The sequence below is a fragment of the Sebastes fasciatus genome, chromosome 5, assembly GCF_043250625.1.
Source record: "Sebastes fasciatus isolate fSebFas1 chromosome 5, fSebFas1.pri, whole genome shotgun sequence".
Lineage (NCBI taxonomy): Eukaryota > Metazoa > Chordata > Actinopteri > Perciformes > Sebastidae > Sebastes > Sebastes fasciatus.
This window is the reverse complement of record NC_133799.1, coordinates 15,123,583-15,149,936: the sequence shown is the minus strand read 5'-3', so window position 1 is coordinate 15,149,936 and position 26,354 is coordinate 15,123,583. Positions and strand designations below refer to the sequence as shown.

Here is a 26,354-nt window from a genome sequence, read left to right as displayed (position 1 = left end):
AAACAGTTGGATCGGCTTTGAAATTGGTCACGATCAGCAGGCTGGGAGGTTGATGTGGTGCTGATGCTTGCACATTAATGACCCGTCCCCTCCTTTCCCTCCCTACCATTCTCTATTCCTGCAGCTGCTGTTTTCAAAGGTTTTAATTGGGCAAAGTCACTCAAGGTAACAAGGGCCTCATGGGCCTGTGTCTGGGCAACCTGATTACTGTGTGTGTGTGTGTGTGTGTGTGTGTGTGTGTGTGTGTGTGTGTGTGTGTGTGTGTGTGTGTACACCGGTTGGGTACAGGTACCACCACTGGGGCACTGGAGTCAACAAGGAGGACATGTAATTGCCTGTGGTGGTAAAGTGACTTTAATAACTCAACGCTTTGCTTTGATTAAAATTCAGTTTTACCGCCAAAAGGCTGGCGAGAAAACTAATAGTGGGTAAAATCCTGGCCAAAATACACACAAATCCAATGTTCAATCCAAAAAATTTTTTTGCCAAGCTAGCGCCGTGGCTTTATGGTTGGTGTTCTGTTCACCACTTAGGTCCAAACTGAAATTTTTAGGCAACTACTGGATGGATTGTAATGAAATTTGGTAGAGATGTTCATGGTGGCCAGAGGATAAATACTGCTGACTTTGGTGATCCCCTGACAATTCTTCTAGCGTTACCATGATATTGACATCTATGGTTTTAAGTCAAATGTCTCACAACTACTGGGTGGATTGCCATGAAATTTGGTTCACTACATCCTGTTCATTAGTTAAAAACTTAAAAACAGATTTTAGTGGGTTCAGTTTTAAAGTTAGAGTGAAGATACTGGCATCATATGAAACTAGAAACCTATGGCACCAATCATGTCATACTAACTTGACACAAAGGAGGTTAAATAATGCTCCGAACTTAAGCTACATTTTGGTGAGGTCATGGCCATTTTCAAAGGGGTGCCCTTGACCTCCCACCAGAGTATTAAATACTTCAAAAATCTCCTTTTAAGGTACATTTTGAACAGATAAAAAATGTGCGATTGATCATGATTAACTATGAACAATCATGCGATTAATCTCAATTCAATATTTTCATCAATTGACATCCCTAGTTAGCATGCTAACTAAACTAGCTAAACTAAGAAGGTGAGCATGGTAAACGTACCTCATACCTACATCAGCACATTAACATCATTCTGAGCATGTCAGCATGCTGACGTTAGCATTTAGCTCAAAGCATCACTGTAAAAAGTAAAGCCTCACAGAGCTTCTAGCATGACTGTCGCCTCTTGGTCATGTTTTAATGGCTGTCTGAGACTCCATGAGTCTCTCTCTCTCTCTCTCTCTCTCTCTCTCTCTCTCTCTCTCTCTCTCTCTCTCTCTCTCTCTCTCTCCATAAATAGCTCTGGGTCTATTTCAGTACTACAGATACTTAAGACAGAACAGAAAAATGAGTGGGCCTGGATTGAATTGCAAGTATCAAAGTGATAAAAGCCAATTTTCTAGTTTAAGTCAACTCATTAGAAGGTCGCCCTGAGAATAGCTCTTGACTGAGTTGCACAATATGGTCAGTTGTTTTTTCCTGCTGTCCACATCTCAGCTATAATTCCCAGTGGCATGCTGTACTCAACAACATATTTGTCATATAATTGAAAGGCAATTGGACCTGCATCCCTTATTGTAGGAGGATAATTAAATCAAAACACATCATGATGGACTGAAATAGTAATGCCTGAAGAAGACAAAGAGACACGTTTTGCAATCAAAGCACTCAGGGGCAGACAGCAGCCTAGTAGCCGTTTGTACGACAGCTCCTTACAAAGCACAATGATATAAGCTCATCTACAGAGAGAGAGACAGTACAGCCGCCTGGATCTAGGACAGTCGGAGGCTCGAAGTGAGAGACGGGTCTGTAGTGAGAATGTAATGCCATTTTCTAGGCAGCCACTAGTAATCAGGTTACTGTACCCTCCTGCTCAATGCACAGAGGGGATCCTCCTCCTTTTACTGCCATCCCTCATCATTAGCAGCTGCAGGCCAAGCTGCAAGTAGCGACACAGTGTAAGTAATGACTTGCTGGCTCTGCAAGAGGGGCTCAGAGTCCTCTTTCGCCACAGTTTTGTCTTAATGGGCAGGTAATGGGGAAAGAGGAAATTGGCCACTGGGGCCTGGAGAGGGCTTTTGTTCTGCCAGGATATGAGGAGTTATCAAAGGGAGAGAGTTAAAAGCAGGGAGAGTTCAGCCTGAGGGTGAGTGTTGCCGCCCAGCCATCATCACCTGCCTTCTTCCTTCTATCATGCTCTCTCTCCTGCCATCATGGCCACCCCTATTATCTCTCAAAGCCGCTCTCAGATGTGTGTTTTTGATATCTGGAAGAAAGGAGAATCTGGAATGAAATCAACATGTCGGATTTTGTGCACGTTTGTTTTGAGCTATTCAAAATTATTTGTACTTATACAGCAGGAACAACCTTGACATTGAATAGGCTGACTAACACTCAGGTGTCAGATAACAACCTTGTCTCCTAGAAATCATGTTTGTATACTACCAATTTGTAACCAGTGGGCAACCTTTGGGTCTGAAAAGTGAAGCCAATGCGGAAGTGCCATAAACTTGCATTCTTTCTAATAGCCAGCAGGGGGCGACTCCTCTGGTTGCAAAAAGAAGTCTGATTGTATAGAAGTCTATGAGGAAATGACCCTACTTCTCACTTGATTTATTACCTCAGTAAACATTGTAAACATGAGTTTATGGTCTCAATCACTAGTCTTGTTCAATACATCATGATGTTCATTTAGTAAATGATGGTCCCATTTAGAGTAAAATAGACCATAAAGCAGGGTATGCTTTATGGCGTGGCCACCTTTTGATTGACAGGTCACTACTACGGCGTTGTCCGGTCTGGGTGATGCCCGTGTTTTCATCTGAGAACTTTAACCCTTTCACAGTGTTTTCATTTCAGGAAAGTTAATTATAACATATTGGTCGCCTAAGTCATCAGTTCTCATCTTGCTGGACCAATCGACTAGGGCTCTCCCAAATACCAGTTTTTTGGGCTTCGAAGCTTCGGCGAGAAATATTTAAAGGTATTTGAATCTTCGGGACAGTGCCGCTGCCGCACTACGGTAATCAAATGCATCTCTACACATAACAAACAGCGATATCTGTCTGAAAAATAACTAATAATCATTAATGTTGAATATGAATGATACAGTAAATAATGTTGTGGGATTATTCCTCATTTCATAGGCTGATTTGGAGGTCAATTACCATGGCAAAGGTTGAAGCTTTGAAGCATTTGGATCAGCCCTACTATTGACACACTGAACCACCTAAATCCTCTTGTCCACCCTATCCAAACTATGCATCTCTGGTACAGCACTACTCTGGTTTGAGTCCTACCTCACAGAGTGATCATTCAAAGTTTCTTTCCATTGGGGTACCACGTGGATCTGTTTTTGGTCCACTACTCCTCTCAATATACACCACCTCCCTTGATCCAATTATCCACTCACACGGCTTTTCTTACCACTTCTATGCTGATGATACCCAACTCTCTGTCCTTCCCACCAGACATCCCGTGGTTATCTGTACCAAAGTTCATGACAATTCATTCCATAGTTGTCAAAATATGTCACTAAAAGCCAAAAATGTGAACCTCGTAGTGGCACTAAAGGGGAACTGCAGGGAAGTCCAAAGTCAGTAGACTTCATCCTCTGGGAAACATGAATGTCTGTACACATTTCATGGCAATAAATCTAAAGGTTGTTGAGATGTTTCAGTCTAGACCAAACTGGTGGCCCGACATTGCCATCCCTAGAACCACACCACTAGCATGACTAAAAATTAGAAACTTAACTTTTTAGGAAATTTGCTTCAAATTTGCAGATCAGCTGGAAAAAACTCTGAGCAATTAACGTGTTACTGTGAGTCTATTAGAGCAGTGTGAAGATTGTATTATGTGTTTGTGTGAGACTACAATATTTAAGTAGAGTATTACTGAGAAATGGACTTTCAAAAGAAAAATCCTTGATAAACACACCAAAAAATAAAATACATGAAAACAACACACCTGCTCTTCGAGGAGTTCAGAGCAGGTGTGATGTTTAAAATAAAACAAGCCGACACCCATTAGTCTTAGCCGACAGAGAGCACTGGGGAGCAAATTCACATGAGGAATTGCTGAATTGCTGGTATTTCACAAGTTCGCAACTTCCTTCAGTAGCTCACAGACGGCTCATGTGCTTCTGAGTGCTGGACTGGAACTACTGATTAAGGAGAGAACTGACTCACTGTTATTTGCTGAAATAGAGATTTACAATTATGTCAAGCCTTGCTGCCAGGTCACTTGGGCTTCTGGGAAATGAAAAATAAACTCAATATAATAACACTTTATAAGTCAGTGCACCCTTTCATTTACTTTTTGCAATTTTCCGGGGGAAACTAACACTAACATGTGCCCTGTAAGAGTAGGTTGCACACTACCGAGTGATGATTACTCCAGCCTCCACCACCTCCATCCTTTACAATACTGTAAATAAAACTCTTTGTATTTCATAGTAAGTTTGAGGCACTTAAATTTGTACTTCTTTTCTACTGATTAAAACTGGCAGCAGCACTTACTACTGAGCATTAAGAGTTTATTTTCATCTCTCAGTCCACAGTTAGTATACCTCTCTCCATGTCATTGATGACTTTTTTCCTTGCTGTTGATGCTGTGGTTCATGTCGAGTGAACATTTTGCTCCACTGCTGGCTAAAAACATTTTGTATTGTCTTATACTGTTGTTTTCCATTGTTTCCCCATCAAAAATAAACTTGTTTTCTGAGCCAGGATTTCCTGAATATCATGGTCCTGGTCAAGATCCATCAAGTATTGTCTAAAGTCTGCAGGGAACAGTAGCTGAATTCACATTAAACCTATTTGTTACAGCGCAAACAATAAAATATGCTCGGAGTTCATGTAAAAGAGCACTATGAATTGTACAGGGTGCTATTTGACCCTTCAATTACAATTTCACAGGCAATCTATTAACTTTAAGTGCCATGTGTTCCCTGATATTCCTTTCATTTCTGACTCTTGTCTTTGGCGTTGACCATGAACACGTTGATGACCGAATGCACACTACGTGAGGCTGCAGCATAGTAAGGTCCTGACCTTAGAACATCAGAGTGAAGGGTCCAGATGGCAGCAGGGAAAGAGCAGAGGATGAATAAGCTTTGTTTTGTAAAGAACAAACAGTGAACACATACGGCTACAGTATGATGTTGCATCAGCTGTTTGAGTCACGTCAGCAAGGAAGGAGCATCCTAAAGGGACTGATCTAAGGTCAATCAAAGGGCTGAGACCATTGGCAATGTGATCTTTTGTTGTTGCAAGCTGTTTGGAATTTGTTAAGTTGGATAACACACGTTTTGGCTGGCATTATATTCCACTTGTTACATGCTCAACATCACAGCTCCATTGACAAGTTCTCTCAGGTCTAAATTAATGAACTTCTTAATCCAAATGAGCAGCAGTCCATACATGGAAGCAGTCTCTGATGTTTAATTTGCAGCCGTTCAAATTTGCTCTTGGCAGGAAAAGAAGATGTAAAAAAAGGAAAAAGAACAGCAGGGACATCCTTGTCTGCTCTACTTTATACTGAGACAGCTATGACCTATGACTACATGATACTTCTACACATCCTATAGTCCGACAGTCTTTGTATGTGTGGGTTCAGTTGCAGAAGACATTTCGGCGGGCAAGTTGGCTTCATCTGTGCTCCAATCGCATTGAAACACCAATTTCCACCCTCTATCAAGGATAATACCTTTCTACTGTGTCAAAATGAGGGAATTAACACATTTAAGTACTTATACATTGACAATATACAGTAGTCCCTTCATTTGAACACCTTCAGACAAATTTGACATAACTTCCCACTTAATGCCTCAACAGCAACCTGTTGATATAATACTTTGGATAGCTATTGGCCGTAAAAGCATTATTTCTATGTTGCAAAATTGTCATGTTTTTTTAATTACGATGAATCGATTGATTGAACATTAAGGTTACCATCGATTAAGGAAAGTGCTTACAATTTGTAAACCTAGTCTAATGACAGGTTCTTTAAAGTACGGCATAGGGATGCTAATTTTGAAAATGTTCTTAACCGATAACCGACCCTCGTTAACCAATTATTAACCATTAACCCTACAAGATTTGTGCCTCACATGCAGCGGTGCACCAGCTGCAGTGTATGAGCACAACAGACAACGGAGTCCCCAGTTCACCATCAGGAGAGCTGCTGTAGCACCCACGGTTCTGCATGTAGTGACGCGGACATGCCGCAACATTCCCAGTAAAAGTCTCCACCACACATTTAGTTTAGTTTAGCAGGTTGTCAGCTGTGTGTCTGCTCGGCATAACTTTAACGAGTGTCCGACAGACCGTGTGTGTGGCGGCGGTGAATGTGGGATTGTTGGTGGCGTTATAGCTGTGAACGTAGGCGTAGCAGTGTGTGTAGTTTATTTGTCGGTGAATAAATGCTACAACTACCGGAGTCGACTTCCTGTACCCTGCATCTCCGGCTCCGCCTCTTAAGCTGGGCTGTTAATGTGGACCAGCTTTTCTTTTTAAAGCTCCTCTGAGCCGCTCAGCTTTTAATTAATTATTAATATTGCTTTTAACCGTTTAACCGGTAGCGTTAATTATTAACATCCCTAGTATGGCAGCCTTTTATCATATACTTAACCAGTTGTGAATGTATTTAAAACCTGTCAAATCAGTTCAAAATGTGACTTTGTAACCGCTTTTGTTAATGTTGTCCACCTTATCATCCTTTGATTATTATTGTCTTTTATTGTAAATTTTATTTTATTATCATTATTATTTCGTTTTTTTGCAAACAGGGATATGTTGATTATCATATTACATATGCTGAGTACTGAAAACCAAATAAATAAATTGGGGGAGAGGAAAAGACCAGCAGGGACGCACTGAGGATTTGTTCATTTCTGGAGCTGATGGCAAAGTGACACAAGTGACACCTGTGTAGTATAATTGCAGATTCAAGAATTTGAGTGTCATAGAGCTTTAATGATTAATAGGTGTCAGCAGGTTGATATGCTTGTGTGTTGACTATGTGGTCATGGCCGCTCACATGAAAGCCTGCTCTCATGTCCTTGTGGCTGACATGACCATAAAGAACCAACACTGGGTTCTCCCAGCTGCGGGCTCTGGATGGACTTAACTTTAGAGCTTTACAATTCAATCTCACTCCTGTGTCGACAGACACGACGAGTAATTTAAAGAGTCCAAAGCAAGAATCAATCTTCTCCTGCTAAGAGGAGTGGAAGTTAAACATTCATGCCGTGGTAGCTGATAGTGGAGTCGTCCCCAGCGAATACAGCTTTAAGGGGGAAAGAGGAAAGAAGAGCATGTTGAGAGAACAGTAAACACAGCGTAGTGCATCTGAGAGGATGTTAACACAAGATTGTGCATGTGAATAACACGACACACATGCAAGTGTTGCAATTAGTAAGATAAAAGTGAACAGAAATACAACTCAAGCACAGCACCGAAGCCATATGGATTCCAGAAATGTGGTTTATATCTGAGATGTTATCTTTATTAAATACTATAAATATGAATGACACCAGCCCCTAATTGTTTGCTCATGAAACGGGACATCATAAGTGACAAAATGCACATTTACTGACAGCTTAATTAGTTTTAAATCCCATTATCGCCTCCACACATGCCATGCCCTACATGTACTGTACCTCCAGCCAGACTGTTAAATCTGTGTATGTATTCTATATTAGTAGCCCAAGTTACACAATATTAAAAAATGTTAATATATGCAGTTATAATGAGAAATGGGAACGCATTATCCACTACTCAGAGCGCTCAACCAAGCACACCAGAAACCTCAGCAAAATCCTTGTGTTTTTCTTGCCAAATCCGATTCTCGTTAATGAAATATTCAACTGCCAAAAAACATCTCATGTGAGTACTCCAACTGGGAGGGGCCCAAAGCTGTCTGTAACGAATACCACGGGCCACGTTTTACGCCGATGCCGGCACTTCCTGAGTCGTTTCTCTCATCAGTTCACGAGAGTGTTCAGCCAAGCGGATACAGTGTCCAGTGTGCATCCATATTAATGAGTAAAACATACGTCCTCTAGTGTAGGATGCCAGTTGCCTCTAGAGTCGGTCTTTGTACAGGCTAAGTTGAAATTGACATGCTTTTTACATGCTCTGTGATCCCGTGTTAATGTTTCATGAGCAGCATGGCAGTGTTTCATGTTTCAAAATGAGCTTACAGTATCCACGGGGATTGCATACACATCGCTTCCATGCAGGCTGGAAGGTTTAGATTCATGGCGTGGTTCATCACTCGGCTGCTTTTCTAATGTTGTTTCTAATGTTGCTTTGCATAGGATAGGTGATCTGAAAATGTGATCCCCTATACAGTATAGCAGTGTCATCTATCAATGTATTCTCATACAACGGTTTGTGTGATATCATACAAAAAAGTATTCCTCATTTTTTGTGCGTTTTCCTACAAATGTCCAGCAACACGTTGCGCACATGTCAATTTCCGCTTGTGACAAATAAATCAACGTTGACTTCTGGTTTCACACGGGGTACGAACACCGGTCTCCTGGGCGAAAGTCTGGTGTTTTTTGACCCGATCATCCACCCGACCTCCTCCCTACATGGCATTTGTCACTCTTTATACCTCCTAGTTCACAATTACTTCCATTACATACAAACTGATTTCTTAGGATAAACGCAAATTACAGTTAGTTAATGACTTTTTGTAGGTATAGCTATGAACGGTGTATGAGAACAGCCTGCATCTGTTGATTCACTTCTATTATTGTTTTACAAAACTCTACTGTCCAAATACATGATTTCAAGCATACTGCAATTGATACTGACACAATTCACATTGCATTGTCATCCCATTTAAACAACAGCTTCCATTATTTCATAAGTGAGTTTGGATGCATATTGAGTATTGTATTAAATATCAATATCATAAATACAATTCAAAATTACTGTGAATTCATGTTGTTTTTTTGTGGCTTTCCAAAAGCCTGTGCTGTTTAGAAGGTCTGTTGAAAAGGTTCAACAATGAATAATTCATAAAATGTTGTTGTCAAGCATAAACAAATAATTAAGACCAGTTTAACATGTCTCATCTTTTATGTCAGCTTGTTTATCTCGAGAAAATTCAGGCCTGTGTTTAGTCTCACTGTCTGAAACTGGAGTTCAAAGTTATGCAAACGCGGTGGAGCAGCCTCTCTCAGACACTTTGTGACGCTGGCTGACAGCCTTTTATATGTTCACCTGATGCAAAGACACGATCCAGCTACACTTGGAATAGATGAATCTGATTTGCCTGAGTTGCTCTCCATGCAGAGTATACTGTATGACAATGTGACAAATGTGAGCACACAAATCTGCAATATTGGATTAAAATGTTGAACGCTACACATCATATAATTGATGGAGAATAATCAATAGAGGGTGATTAATATTAAAAAGTGATTGATGGAGAGATTATTGAAGACAAACAGTGACGGCATTTGAAGTCTTATTTTGCAATTAGGACTAATGGGAGAGGGTCTCGCAATCAGAGAGTGATTCTTTGCATTCATTTGTGATTTTTAGTTCAGCGTCTCAGCGTTCAATTGTCAGGGTCAGAAAATGTCTGGAATCATTAATTTCTATTACGGTGCATGCCGTTGAATTTCTTGGCCGACTTAGCATGAAATTCTATTTGGACCAAAAGAGGAAAAGACAAAGTGATATCAAATTTGATTGTTGGCTTGTGTTATTTATGAAAGAGATTAATAATTCATGTAATTCAGTTACACTAATCAAGTCGAGTTCAAGTTCAAGTCAGCCATGCAGGGACATTTTTAAGTGCGTAAAATCTAAAAATCGAAGAAGGGATCTCATTCTACTCCAAACATCCAATTACAAATTATGCTTTTGTCATTTTCTTTCATGTTAATTATGTTCCTGTTCAGGAATCAATAAAAGTATATTTGTCTGTCACAAATGTTTAACTACTGTCCTCAGGTGAACTGTTAAAATCCTCATTTCTGTTAATGGCTAAATCCAAAACAACCAATTTATATTGACAATAACGTATTTTCATATTGGAGAGCAATTTATATTTATACAATGGGTGTTATAATCCCTTGTTTCGTTTCCTTTTTTTTTTTTTTTTTAAATGAACAAACTGAGATTGATTTAATATGTGTGGTTCTAATAAAAGCATGAATAGTTATGAGGTTTTCAAAACCAGACAACAGTGTGTGGTCAGATTTAAGAATGCTGACGGATGGCAGATGTCCAGCTGTTTGTGTGCACCAGACTCATAATTTACCAGACTTTTTAAACATAACTGCCTTAAAAAGGTCACAATTGCACTTGTTACTTTACCGTTTCTTTACCGTTTCTTTTTTAGTCTTCCTTAAATACCATTTTTTTAAAATCATCTTTTTATCTTTTAGTATTTCTTCTCTTTTGTAACCAAATAAAAAATCTATTAAGTAGTTTGAGAAGTTATTAGCCATTAAGACAATGATCTGTTTTTCTAAAAAAAAAAAAAAAAAGACGTTAACAGATGTTCAACACCTCCAGAAGGGATTTTCCTTTTCTTTTTTTAACAATGCTGTAGTATGTGAGGATGTTTCCACTTCCATTTCCTGATGGCCTGAGGTTCAAACTAGCAACCACGTAGAGTCACATCAGCATGTGTGAGCTCCCTACAGCCTTACATCCTTACATGTCATCTGTTCTAACAGTTCCCTCAAGCAACTTCTACGTAAGAGATGAAAACATTTGTAGGCGAGTACTGAGTTATATTCAGGCTCTCATAAACTGGAAATGTCCCGACTGCTGGGCTGTAATTGCATCTGCAGTGTCTCAAAGTGTTACAGACAGTGACAGTTAGGAAACAGCACATGTACACCAATCATTGCTGAAAATGTACTTAATTGTTAGAAACATGTTTTCTGAACTTCCTTATCTTCAGAAGTGCAAGTTGGCTAATTTGGCTGAACTGGAAACCATTAAGCCGGTACATGTTAGCCCTGTGACAGACTGGAGACCTATCTTCTGTGGTATACCACAACGCTTAACAGGATAAAAACATACAGATGGGTTGATATTTATTTATTAGTTAAATTGTTGGTGATCAATTAAATTTAAAGCTTGGGTTGGTAGTGTTCTTCAAAAACATTTTTTGTTATATTAGTTGAAATTCTCATTACATCCCGACAGCAATCAATAAATCAAATGCTCTGACCAAAAAAAAAGAAAAAAATGCGGTATCTGTGGCTATCGCTGGACTGTAATAAACCCATCCAATTATTTAATCGGTCCGAATGTAATGATTGGACGGCCTGCCTGTCTACTTACCTACATGCCTGTTTGCTAGCTTGACAGCTGTGAATACTAACAATAGCCATGTTCGCGGTTCATGTTTATTATATGTTTATGTTCATAATGATTATTATGGAGGATTAGCTTTGGAGGGGACTGTCAGTGTTGCAGACTTGGAGACTTCCTCGCTAGATTTAGAAACTTTTGGAGCTAGTGCTGGTAGCTATTTTCATTGGAGAAGAGTTGGCAACACTGGGCTGGGTTTTTAGGTTGGATTATTTTTAAAATGTAGCATACACTTACTGGTTTCTCAAGATTACCGACCCTAGCTTTAATTAGAAAAGTTAATTGTTGATATGAAGATAATGGAGTAGAAGCGCTGCTTGGTCTTTGTGGTAATCACATACAGGTGCTCTTTGAATCCTTCAGGTGTACTGTGCTCATTCAGTCTTGTGAGGGGCTCATTGCATGGGTCGAATATGGTCTCAGAAAAGTACAAAATGCAAGTCTCCTTCAACAACAATCCAAGACACACTGTAGAGTTTGTGCAAAATTAAAATTCCTTTATTTTACATGGCAATAATTGCTTGAAATGACCAACACGTTGCGACCGACATGGGTCTTCATTGTCAGCATTCAGCAGTAGCGTGCACACCTGTATTGTATTACACTGTATTACACTAATCAGTAGAGTGGGAGGGTGGTTCTCCATAATTGTTGATATTTTGGGTATGACTTCTTGTTGATACTTTAGCTGTCTCGACAATAACATACATGTATGACAGAGAAAAATACTATGTATATGAGTGGAGATTTTCTGGTAAACATATGAATGTTTTATGTCATATACAACATTTTAATATTTCCTTTAATGCAACTTACATTATTTATTTTGGATATTTTTTAATGTACTTGATATATTTGATGTATCATTGTGTTGAGGTTATATTGTACTGTGTACTTCTTGAATTGTTGATTGTTTTGAGATGTTTACCACCCTCGGTGAGTTGAATGGTTAACCACACCTGTCATCATAGAGCTTAACAGCCTATTGGTACGTACAATATATGGGTGTGGTGACCAATTTTAATCCTTTGGCCTGACGAAGATGTGATTGTGATGGAAATGTCCATTTAAATACATTTGTGAAGTTAGTGTGCAAATGTTACTCAATTTTATCAGCACTGATTTCCAAAGACTCTTGCGCCTACAGTACATATGATACATACACTACACTCCTTCTAATCAGTCAGTTGTTGAGCATGGTCTTTTTCCAGGTTGTCAGTGTGAGAACAGTCCAGCGGCAGACAGTGGTGTGCTAGCACTGCTACACGTCCTGCCAATCACTGCACTGGCACCTCCGCTGTAGAGACCGGTAGCTCAGGAAGGTGATTCTTAATGGTGTGAACTTGGAGGTAGGTTCGTGGGTGTCTGAGCCATAATAGTCTGGCACACACTAGACGGCCTGATGCCCACTGATTTCTATTTAAGCCTTATTTGCTCAGCTGTCCTTGGGAGCGGCAGCCTGTAAACACCTCAGGGACGTTTTCACCATATATCCCCATTATAACGCATTACGGTCCTCTGCCTTTCCTAGAGTGTCACTTCATTTCTGTGAAAGCTCTGTCATGGAACATCCTCTCTGTAATGAAATATATTCAGTTGTGCTGCGCTGAAATTAGGTTTACAGGGAACCAGTGGAATAATTATTTCTGTGTACGTAAATCGAATAGTGGACAGTTTACTGTAGATCTTGTTTGTTGATGAAACTGTAGTTAATTAAAGGTCTTTTGATAACATTTTTATGTAGATTAATAATTTATCTCTCTCTATATATATACAGTATATATACACATCAACTTTCCAGTTAGTGTGGACAAAACAAATTCACTCCGGTACCAATCCCAAGTGCTCAACGACAAAAGAAGGCTGCCTCTGCCATGCCTGGCCGCACTGACACTGGTTTCTGACTGCTCTCCATCAGGCAGTAGAATACGTGAATATTTACCGTGGCAACAACTGACAACTGACGTTAGCACATATTAACGGTCTTAGCTTAATCGTCCAAACAACAATAACCCATACGTACGCAATTCGGCATATTTAAACAAAACCCACGTAGCTCACTCGGTAGAGGGGGTGCCCATGTACTAAGGCTGAGTCCTCACTGCAGCGGCCCAGGTTTGAATCCGACCCGCGGCCCTTTGCTGCATTTCACCCCCTCTCTCTCTCCTCCTTTCATGTCTATATTATTACTCTCAAATAAAGGCAAAAAGCCTCCCAAAAATAATCTTTAAACAAAATCCACAACAACTACCAACAGTGATAGTACTTACAACCTTAATGTGTTGTCACCGGTTAGATTGTCAGAATGAGAAAAATAACAGCTTCAATCCCTGGGGGATTACATTAGCATTAGTGACAGTTGCATCCAGTTACCTCACTTTATGGTTCCCTCGAACAATGTATAATGAAGATGCGCTTCAGGGGGATTTAGAAGTGGGGGACCGACTGAAAAATAAGTAGGTATACGCAGTATAACTGCGTATTCCCTGTACTACACCACTGCTTAGATGACAAGCAAAACATTACCTAAAACGAAATAGCCATATCCTCAGATTACTTTACATGAATCTTGAAACATCACCTCACAAAGTAATCTAAATCTATAGCTAATGTATAGCTACATGTTGCAAAAATGACTTCATTACTCTACCGCGAAAGATTCATCACTTGACATGTCTGTCTGAGTCTCACTCCACTTGACCATAAAATATGCAGGTTGTGCAACAAACTGGCAACCACTTGTTGTGAAGTGAATGCAATGGACCGGGGGAGGTAGAGTGTGACATCTAGTGGCTGAATGTTATCAGTGTTATCAATACTACCTTTAAGTCTTGGTTAATAAATCGGGGACTGCATATAGGATAAACATTATTCGGATCCGCCTTAAGTTTTCTTTTTTCAGCATGTGCACAATACCAGCTTGTCTGAGGATTTTGGTTTTATATTTGGTCCTATGGGCTCTATTACAGTAACTGTGAGAGTGTGCATCCTCCTGTCATTCCCAGCAGAGCACGGTTGAACAGTGTTTCAACATAATCCTTAGTGTTAGTTTTAAGCTGCTGCATGGGATACCAGGATCTTTGGGTTTCCACATGAGGACAAAAGCTGGAATCACCTATGTGATACCTGATTGAACTAAGGCCATTTCTAAAAAGTATTTGTCTTGGGTCTGATTGACAGCGGAAGCCTGACATGCCCTCCAGTAGTTAAATGTTGCAGGTGCAGCAATGCCGCCACAGGGTGGCTTTCAGCAAATCGTCTGAAACCACTTTTGTTGACTGAGGGATTTAAAGCGTCACCAAAGCTTAAATCCATACAGATTTGTCTGTCACAGTACTATGGGAGACATTCCTGACAGGCAAACACTTTTACACAGATCACCGGCGGAGCACTGCTGTCCAAGCGATCTGTGGGTGAAAATCTGTACAAATGAAATAAGCTGATTCACTTTAAAGTGACTGAAGAGTTGAAAACAAAGAGGATGTGGAAGTGATTGGAGGGCTTTTGGTCAAATACATTTCATGCATTTATATTTTATTTCTAAATCTATTTATTTGAATCAAAGCAGAAACCATATAATGTAAGCTCACTTTTGAGGAGATCAGACATTTAATGCAATTTGAATTGAGTTTGCAGAATGTTTTATTAGCTGATATTAAACAAACCACAGGAATTATGTTTTGTCTAAAACAATGTATAACTGATATTTCAAACACGAATCTTTTAAGGTACAGTGTTATAGGCATCTAGTGGTGTTGTTGCAGATTGCAACCAACTGACAAACCGCAAAACCGTGGTAACGCCAATCGCTTCGCTCAGAGGCCATCTATACCATAATAACACTACTTTAGGAGCAACTGAAGACAGACGGCAGTTTGTATAACTTTGTTATAGTTTGACATAATAGGAATAGTTTGACATTTTAGGAAGTGCACTCACTCACTTTTCCCAATTAAATTGGGAATTAAATGAATTTACTAACTTTAACTGCCTCTACCACTGTGATAAATACTTTCCTATGCTACATTATGTTGCATTAGATCACATTATATGCACACAAGAGACAATTAAAAACAGACAACTTTGCTGCAGCCTCAGATGCCTCTAATTAGTTCCGTTGCCTGAATTGCACTTTTGTTATGGAGAAAATAAGGTAGCAACCAAGGAATCAGAAAACTGATTAGAGACGGGAAATAAATCCGCCATGCTGTTTTTCAGGGTTACAATTATGTTCAAATTAGAATAATTGCAATTAAATAAGATAATTTGGCCACGAACAAAAAAGAACATTGCTTCACCAACCAAAACGTGTCTGTGATCCTGAATGTGCCTTTAAACTCTTTTAGGCCTTGAGAGTTAGATCATGTCTAGTGCTCAGACAAGTTTATCTGGCTGGCAATGACTTAATGTCACATTTTTCAAGTCGTTATAAACCACTCTGGGTACGTGATTGAGTACTAAATGTGAGACTTGGCGTAGAAGGCCGTTATTTGTACTGGAGCGTAAATTTCCTTCGCCAAAAAAAGCTTGAGTCTTTGACGTGATACTGCTGCAAAGACTACCACAGAACCACAGTACAGGCCAATAGTTTTGGACAGTGATATAAGCAGCTGTAATCAAACTTAATTCTTCAAAACAACATCAGGTTGCAGTTTTCAGTGACATATTAGGTGTGCTGCCGCCAAGCCCCATTCATTATAAGAAGCAATCCCCATAAAGTCTATGAAAGCCAATAAACAGTGGCAGGAAATGTCACACTGATAGAAAACCTCCTCATGGGTCGCTTCAGTTGAAATGGCAGCAATAAAACTGAAGACCCAGGGTAGCATTTATAGGTATTAGCCTAGCTTATCAGGGATATTAGCACTATTGGAAGTCATTTTATTGGCTTTAATATCTGGAGTGTTCAGGATCCTATTACACACCGAGCCTCAGCACCAGAGTGAGCGGCCCACAGTTTGTACAGTATGACTGAGTCCATTGTGATTAAATGTGTCTGACTCGGCATAATTCTGTCTTCTTTTCAAAGTTTCCATGTGCAGCCGTGTCGGTAGAAATGCTAATGCAATGCTTTTTTGGTGTCTGTTTATGGTTTCAAACAAACCTGCCTTGCCTCAAAGTGAACAGAGTGGCAGAGCTGAGGTTGTAGTTGAGGAGATCTGGTGGCACGCTGCAATTTTGGCTCTTATTTTGGCATAAAATTGCACTTACTTTTGTGCCTGCTCACTGAGTGGCCATCATTGCAGCTCTTAACGTGTTGTGCCTGACCTTTTCAGCTTGTAACCACTTAAAACAACACACTGTGTACTTTGCTCCCCCTCGCCACTGGTTGCATTCGTCTACCAGTTCTGACCAGTTTGAATCATTTTTAAAAGGCCTGAAACACCTAAAATGGTCCAGTAATTTAAGTTTGGTCAAAATGAACATACATTTGGGTATCAGAAATATATCTTTCTGATTTCCTGCCTTGTTAATCATATCGCAACCCCTCAGATTTGACTTTCTGAATGAGGGGCTAGGACCATTGACTGTTTATAAGAAGTGGACGTAGTCACCGTGATGTCACCCATTGGTTTATGGATCATTTCAAAGCCTTGAGTCGGCATTTTACCCGTCGCCATCTTGGTTCTTTGCAACCAGAAGTGACACAAGAGGGTGGAGCTAAGTAACACCGAACACTGAATAAGACATTTTTAGGCAACCAAAAAGGTTATAATTAACTTTCATGAACTGAAAACACACAATTTGCAAGATGAAAACACGGACAACTCCCAAACCGGTCCAGCAACCTGTCAATCACAAGGTAGCCACACCCGAAAGCGTACCCTGCTTTATGGTCTATTTGACTCTCAATGGGACCATAATTTACTAAATGAACATCATGCTGTATTGAAAAAGACTTGAAACTAGCGATTGAGACCATAAACTCATGTTTACAATGTTTACTGAGGTAATAAATCAAGTGAGAAGTAGGGTCCTTTTCTCATAGACTTCTATACAATCAGACTTGTTTTTGCAACCAGAGGAGTCTATTAATATAAGTCCCAGTTATGATGCTGTGGTCATTATTTGCTGTTACATCGGCTCACTGTAAACAGTAGTGTGCCACATGTTTTCCTCTCAAGAGCTCATCCCTGAATATGATCAATAATCCATCTGCAGAGAGACATCCCAGCCATTATTTGTGGCATTTCTCTGAAGCGAAGAGCGAATCATGCGAGAGGTGAGAGGCTAAAGGTCTGCCAGGTGCGCTGAGAGAGGCATCAAAAACTACACTGCATTATCACAGCCAGATGATACTGTAGCATGTGGCTAACCCAGCCAGCAGATTGTGCTCCAGGCTCTGACCATTTTTTGCAATACAGCAGGGAATTGATGTTATTCAACATTCATACCTGGATATCCATATTGCATGTGAGATGAGATAAACAAATATCTATTCTCTTCCAGGCTTTTTATCCTCCTTTTTTCTCCTGTCTACAACCAGTGCTTTATACAGGTAGCTATTTTTCCCTTCTCTGAAATAGATCTTGGAGGGAAGTAGGAAGTCTCTCCTGTTATATAATGCAGGACTTGAATGTCACCAGTTTAACACCATAAAACGGATCAACAGAAAGGTGCCCGGATTTGGAGCACTTGGTATTCCCTCATGAAATCCATCTTTTACATGAACTATGAATAATGGGGCTACTGTGAAGTTAAGTAAGTGCTTTATATTCCCACAAAAACCTCAATCTACTGGAACCACTACTTTTATTTTGCAGACAGTGACAGAATAACTTCAAGTTAGGATTCCTTTAACCGATTAAAGAGCCGATTCGACATGTAGCCTGTGGAAATTAAATGAATTAATGGAGAGGGGAAATGTCTACTGAGTTGTTTTCAATGGTCACTACAATACTGTAAACCATGGTACAGGAACTGGTGACTCTGTTCACCCTTTCATACCAACGCAAGGTTACAGTATAATAGGTTATTTCAAAAAGTCCGGTACAGTCATCTCCCGACGGGTCAAAATTCCCCTTCTTTTTAAAACTGTCTCATCTCTCATGCAACCATTTACAGTATTTCATCTCTAAAGAGGTTTAGTAAGAAACATAATTTCCTTGTGTAGAAGCAATGACACGTGAAATTGGTGTAGATTATTTTATTGCAATCTTGTGAATGACACAAAAGATGGTACAATGGAGCCGGTCTGCATTAGAAATTTAATTTTACTCACCATTAGTCGGAGCCAACATGCCTCCATTGTTTGGGATGCATTACCCTTTACTTTTACACCTGTTCAGTTGATTAATACTGTTGACTGTTTCAGTCTATTTCAACGTAAATGGGCAGATAATTAAGAATAAGCATAAGAAAAATAGTGCAGGTACCACAGCCTGGTGAAATGTAAGCTTATGCAAAACATGTTGTGATATCTGTGTAAACTGCTTCATGGGGACAGCTCGTCAGATTTAGTCTCAAACAGTCCCATACTGGATACACGGGGTTGAATGTAGGTGGTCATTGATGGAAGCCGGATACCAGATGCTTTTTAAAAACAGGTCATGAGCAGAGTTGCGACCTGGGTCAAATGTGACACCTACTGTACGTCTGAATGACAAAAAGGCATTACTTTAACAGAGAGATAGAGTCAGCAATATTTCATATTCAATGTCTGAAAAGAGCTTTACTCCAACTCCAACTACAAAATAACATTCTAGTTTTGAAGTTCATCTACTGAGAAGTTCCCCTGTACTTGTGCCAAATAGTGCCGGTGGGGAAAATACAGTAATATTGAGGAATGCTTTCAAATTTGCTGGCAAGTAGAAAACCCCAGGCTTGTTAAGACAGCAAATGTCCAAAACATTCTTTTGGCATTTTTTAATCAGTCCTCTGGGTGGACAAAACAGGCCACCATTAGCTCCTTAGCTCAATGATTCATCATATTTCTGTAGAAGGAACTCAAAGCAGCAATGAGGCGATCTGTTGAGTCAGACTGAAGCCTCCTTCACCCAACAAGGTCACTGCTTCAGCAAAACTGCAGTTCTTCATGAAGACTATTTTCAAGTAATGATGCTTTTCTCCAGAATAGATACAACTTATTGCATCATGTGGAACAAACTCTCTCCAGACTCCACTGTATCTTATGAAATTCATAAAGCTTTTCAATCCTACCTATGAAAACGCCTGCGTTGCTTTCCAGTAAATGTATTAGTTTAGAGTGATGAACACCCTGTGGTGGCTGGGAGATTGTAAATTAATTTTCTAAGCCTTGAGATAAACAGCAACATTTATGTTCTCTGCCACCAGTGATTTGATTAAACTGTTTCCATAATACTGCTGTCAATCTCATCTGCTGTAGATAATTTGTTTTTGTTTATTTTATTTTATCTTCCCGAACATCTCCACGGTGACCAAATCTTTAATCAGATGCTGCTGTATTAGGGAAGAAAACTAATGAAAATGTGTTACAGTTGTTTCATTCAGCTCAGACACTGAAATCAGATGTTTTTAAATAAAACAATTAATAATTCATATTTCCGTCTTTGGCAGCCTGCACGCTTGAAAAAAAGCCTTTATTCTCCTTATTTTCAGCACATAATTATCCTATTTGTGAAGGTTTCAAACTGCTGTGTTCGTCAGGACAACAAAGTTGTAAAAATAAATAAAGCTATCTAGTAGGGCTGTGCAATTAATCCAAATTCGTTTACAATTTTGGCTTCCAAAGATAATGAAAACCAGATAATCAACATGCAATGATTTTTATGCCACATTCTGTTTCCTAATGACGCTATCGTTATGTCTTGTATTATAAATCCAGTGCACCACTTTCCTGTACAGCGGTGAACTTTTGCACCGCTCGGCAGGGTATATTTCCTCCGTGGTGGTGCAACCGCAACCGGCTGTAGGTCAGCTTGGAAAGACCTGGGATGAAGGTGGCGCTTTACAGCACACCTCACCCGGATCTCAACGCTTCGTGCTCGCTGTGAGGCAGACTGGCCTCAGTGCGGCGATGTCGGTAACCCACCTGGCCCATCTTGAAACATGGACCGAGTCTCGTTTACTATGCTTTGTGGGTGGGACTTTTTTTGCCGTATCATCTCCATCTATACAACCAATGAGTTTATGATTTAATTTTATAGTAGAGCATAAAGTTCTTCATAGATCTAGCCTCTTAATTTTGCTCTCAATGTGCACCAGATTAGGGATGTTAATAATTAACCATCTAACCGTTAACCGACATTAAGCATTTTAACCGATTAACGCTAACGATTAAAACGGTTAAAAAAAATGTTAATAATTAATTAAAAAGCTGAGAAAAACGTGTCACTTAAAGGAGAAAAGCTGGTCCACCTTAACAACCCACTTTAAGAGAGTCTGAGCCGGCGTTACAGATACAGGAAGTTGGCTCCCGTCTATAACTCGCTTCAGCGAAGGAGTTGTAGCCTGGTAGCATTTATTCACCGACAAATAAACTGTACACACACTGTCTGCTACACCTACGTTCACAGCTATGACGCCACCGACAACAGACACACGGTCTGTCGGAAACTCGCTGAAGTTACACGCGCTGACAGACAGTATGTGTGTGACAATGGTGAGCACATTTCAAAATTAGCATCCCTACACCAGATTGATGCATTTAATTTTAAAATGTAGGCTCCACAATTTTCTTTCTTAATGCATGATGTTTCCAATGTCAATGAGTAATCATGCTAAACTTGCAGTAGGCAGACTCATGGCTCTGTTTTCAGGCTTTAAAAAATCTAGCCTGTGATGGGAGACTTTGGCCAACCCCAGGTCATTTCAGAGAGAGAGCGTTCCTACTGGCTGTTCATTCAACGGAGGCAGCTGTAAATCACTCACAAACTCTGATCAAACTGTCAAATTAGGCAGCGCTGATCAAATATGAATCAATATTCTGTTACTGTAATGCCTATTTCTCGCCTCAAATGTTTTCAGAAACATCTTGTAGTGAACTGTTTAGCTGTAAAATGAAAAAGTGTGCTCTTTTTTTTGCCATAATTGAGCAGCCCTTCTATCAAGGACCTTAATTACTGTCCACCATAGTGCGCTGCCAAACATTTCTATATTCTAGAAAAATAAGAGCCAGTTTTGCAAAAGTCGAAACAAAACAACACAGCAGTGGGCAGGCCAAGACTGTAAGCCAATACCAACCGACTGTGTGCCTGGTGGAAGATATCCTCGACACAGTTGGCTCACACAACACCTGCACACACGGCACATTCACCGTTTTTCAAATTGCATCGTTTGCCATTCAGAAAAAAAAAAAAAAAAAAAGATTAGAGCTTTCCTGAATCATCTTTTGCCGTGTGAATGCTGCTTTGCTGCTGGTGTCGTCTTGGCGATGGATGTTGTTCAATTATACTGAGTGAGACTAAGCTAGAGAGTGGGCGCAGGTGGCTTTTGGGACTTTATTAGGAGCATTAGGCTTTCAAGGGAACCCTCCCTCAAGGCAAGGCAAATGCATTTTGTGACATGATCAGCTGAGGAAATCGGGGGAAGAAAAGCCTAATTCTTTTTTTCTGGCAAGTGGAAATGTGAAAAGCCCTAATAAGATCTAGCTAAAAGGCTTCTAGTGTGCTTCATGTGCAGTCTGAACAGGCAGCATCCCTGAGTCTACAAAATGTAGAAACTGAGTGTGATGAGCAGCAGTTTTGTCTCTCTCTGGTCAGCAAATTTAATTGCAAGAGGATGAGCTCTTTTCTGAGATGAAATGTGTAGTCTCCTGTGACAACTATAATTCTGCTGCATCTGTGTGTCATAAAATGATTAATAGCGTACAATATAATCTATCCTCTGGCTATGGGTAAAATGTGAAGTGAATGAATGTCTGAGGCCGGTGGTGTCTGCCATGAAGTCGAGGTGAAAAAGATGACAATAAGCTGGCAAAATCAATTTGACCTCTTATGCAATAAATTTTTACCGTTATGTAATGTGGCCTTGGCAATTACCGGATAAGCTCTACACACTTCTCTTTCTATGAGGGGCTGTGGGTGTCAGGCGGAGGACGGGGCAGTTAATGTGTGTCGGAGGGCAAGTGTTGGTAAAGTGAAGGTCACATTACATTCTAGATGCATGCTTATACTGTGATCATATCACTACTGTTGTCTAAAAGCCTTGTACAATAGAGCAGCAGATTGCAATGGATGATCATTTTGATAATGCAGTTCCCGGGCAGAGTATTAAAATAACGTTGATGTGTAAGTTTTATGGGCATCTAAGTATTACTTACAGTAAGAAGGTTCATATATAATGTTATATTATATTATAACCGAGTTAGGGATGTCACAATACCAGAAATGTACTAGTCAATACCAATACCAGTAAAATTCCACGATTTTTGAGACCACTTTGATACCACGGTAAAAAACAAAAGTAAAACAATAAATCCCATATACTTCAACATACACTCCTTTATTAATGTTTGCATACTGGTTTTTGTTAGGAAGTTAAACAGGTCATAATTCCCTCTTTAAAATCTATTTTATATTGCTGTGAAAACATCTACTTCAAACAACTGGATTTATTCAAGTTTCCCAGCAAAAACTACATTTTACAAGATTACATTTGAACACTTCATGATAACGTTAGGATAACGTTTGTCCCATGTTTACTGAATTGAGCCTGAATGGATCATAATGAAATCAATGGCATCTCTCATTAACACTAGCGGAGCTAACATTAACTAGCTCTCGTCCTGCCAATTTCAACACAAATTTGTTGTCACAATGTAGCATTAAGAGTGAAAAAATAGGGTGCGTACCCAGGATACGTCGATAGTGAGTTTACTGCTTACCAAAAACATTTTGATGCAACCAGCAAGATTTTTTGGTACAAATATAATTGGCCTAAAGCCCAAAGTATATCTGCAATGTGTGCCAAAAAAACATTTCTTCATCACCTATTCCCAAAAAATACATTTTAGATTCAGGTATGTTCACCGGTACAAAATGTTCTGTCCTACAAGTGGCCAAAAACTCAACAGGGTACCTTTAACAGGCAAGCACACCATTCAGAGAATGGACTGAATGGAGAATGGAGTCAGCCCTGTCCCCTAAAAATTGCATTCCCATACAGCTAAACAGGATTCTCAATTACATTTGGAGGGAAATGTATTTTGTCGTGGATTACGTTTGTTTTAGATTTATCACAAATTAAGTCTAAGGGATTGACGCAACAAGTGACTTTAACCTAACAAAATAGTTTTGTTGCTTTTTTTGTTAAGTTTTGTTTTGTTTCAATTTTACAATGTTAACCACATGTTTAAAACTGTTTAAAACTGTTTAAAACTGCAAACGTAATCTGGGAGAAAATACGCTTCCCTCAAAACGTAATTGAGAATGCAGTTTAGTTGTATGGAAACATCATTTTGTAGGAGACAGGGTTGTACCAGTAGGCCTATTGGCCCTTTCTCCTCTTTTATTCTTCCATTAACTTTGGTCTTCTTCAGTATGAAGCTTCACAGATCAGCCGACAACATGAGAACTGTCAGTTTACTGACTCATCACATTACTTTCGGTACTGAACTTTGAACTTTTCAATTACTTCTATGTCGGGATTCCAACATACCTTAATAATGTAGCGTTTATCAACACAACCAGACATACAACTGTCAGCTGCCCAGCAGACATGGACATTCATCTGCCATACACTGTACATAATCCTTAGTAAATAACATGGTCTGTGTAATGAGCTCTGTATAATATTCTGTCATCATACGTACTTGATAAGTACTGCTGTGGACGACCATGCTCATCACTGTCTACAGTCAACCCTCTATATTGTGCGGTTACCCTCTTTTCATTGCCATAGTCTTGTGGAAATGTCTTCAGTCGATGTGTTGTTACCGTAGATAGCCCCACACAGTATTTCCATCCTCATAAGGTAAAGTCTTTTCTGTAAGATGCCCTGGACGGGGGCAAAAAGCACTGAGTTGTCCAACTGTCCTGACACAAGTCGTTGTTGATTTCACTGTTGTAGGGGAAAGACTCTAGGGCTGCAGATAAGACTGTTGCCATGGTCCTGAAGGAGATACCAAGTAAGGCGTCATCAGAAGGGAAGCCCCTCCTCACAGTGACTACCAAGGTGGGCAGAACCATTTCAGAAACCCCCCTCGCCCTCCCCCCTGCCTCCAAGTGGAACGTCCTCCTGTGTTGGTCATACTGAACAATAGCAAAGCTTTGAGTGTCCTATAACTGACCTCTACTGTCTACTAACTCATCACTTAAGCCTTTTGACTGTTGTACCTAACAAAGGAGCAACAAATATTTCATTTCCAGCTGCTCTATGGGGTATAAAACCCTCCTAATACATCACTTCATATACACAAACACTGAATAATGATCTTATGATCTATAGAAGCAACCTCAAATTGCTGCAATTATCCTTTTTATCTTTTCAAATTAGCCTCTGAAAGATTTGTGGTGCTCTTCTAGTGAACATTTATTGTGCATTTAGAATGTATTGGGGGGATTAACCAGTGGGTCACACACACACCTCCTCTGTCATTTCTAATCAGGACATAAAAAAACTCCCTCATGAACTTTTTACACCTCATAAGCAGCTAATCCTATGCACAAACAGCGTATGAATGCATTTCCAAAATGCTATGCCAACACGGCATGGCATTAAGCTATTGATTGAGCTCTCTGTGTAGAAAGTACTGCAGCAAGTGACTGTACCCGTTGCTGAGCTTTTCACTTCTCTTTTGCTTTTTAAATGTTGTAGCTGGATGGAGTCGGTTCTCCAGATGCCAATATGAGTTCTCTGCTCTGTGCTTGATTGCTTTTCGTACAGTACTGTATGTGTGTGTGTGCTGCTGTGTGTGTCCTCTTGTATATCTGTCTGTGTTTTTAATGAACTGTAGCATGCTTTATACTTGTTTGGTTTTCTAATATAATGTCTGGTTTTGATAAGCTGTCATACCAACAAGATAAAGCTTCCACTCAAGTTGAGGGGATTTAATTACGCCTCAGCATTTTCGCTGAGAGATGGAAGCTGCTGAGTTCACACTTACAAGATATGACTTGTATATATATTTTAAAATATAGCCCCTTTTGTTGAATGTGTTAATCATGATTTGTCATAATTTAAATTACTGTATAAAATGGCAAGAAAACATCAGTGAAGAACAACTTATCTGCCATCTATTGAATAGACACAATCAATTCTTGTCCCTTAAGATGCTGCAGTGTCACAGAAATCAATATTATGGAGACAAAAGGTCGATAATTCCCTGTTTATAACATTTTACCACCTGCAAATATCAATACCCTCATCATTCAGAGAACCCAGTGACAGGATCAACTGAGAAAAACATAAACACATACAGGTGCACATAGAGCACAATAGTGATTGAACCATTATCAAGTTCATTAAGCTTTTCGGGGAGTGTCAGCAAGGCAGTTTACCAGAAAATATCCTCTGGTGCACAGGAATAACAGTATGAGTTTTCATTATCAAACATTGGTCTGTTTGAAATAAACACATGACGACCTGCTCATGTAGTGATAGCTACCACAGCTGAACAGACAAAGAAAAAAGGCACGTGCTTTGGAAACTCGCACTTCATTTGCAAAAGTCAAGCAATACCTGACAGGGTTCAACATTAACCATGGCCTGATGGCCTGTGGCCACAAAAAGTTATTCTGTGGCCTCCAAATACCCGCTGTAGGTGACCCACTGTGGCCACCAAGTTTGATCAGGTCTCTCTTGAGAAAGACACTGTGTGTCTCAATGAGATTACAATGTACATGTCCTAACCATAGACTGTATACTGAATGAGACGCGAGCGAGCGTCAGCGACAAAATCAGTTAGATTGCATTGTTTTCTATACAAGTGTCCTAACTGGCTGCAAGCGATGCAGCGCTATACAGCACGACTAAACTTTTGTCGAAGGCCCAATTTCTATT

At 39.8% G+C, this 26,354-nt stretch overlaps 1 protein-coding gene across 3 annotated transcripts in view; it reads left to right on the top strand.

The window, feature by feature from the left end:
- Positions 1-26,354, top strand: part of pex5la (peroxisomal biogenesis factor 5-like a) — a 108,583-nt gene that overhangs the window by 24,086 nt on the left and 58,143 nt on the right. For 2 of the 3 annotated variants that reach the window (XM_074635247.1, XM_074635246.1), the window contains exon 2: positions 24,423-24,527. The exons of the other annotated variant lie outside the window; for it this stretch is intronic. In XM_074635247.1, coding sequence (XP_074491348.1) covers positions 24,423-24,527 — 105 coding nt within the window. The remainder of the gene's footprint in view (positions 1-24,422; positions 24,528-26,354) is intronic. 3 annotated transcript variants of the gene reach the window in all.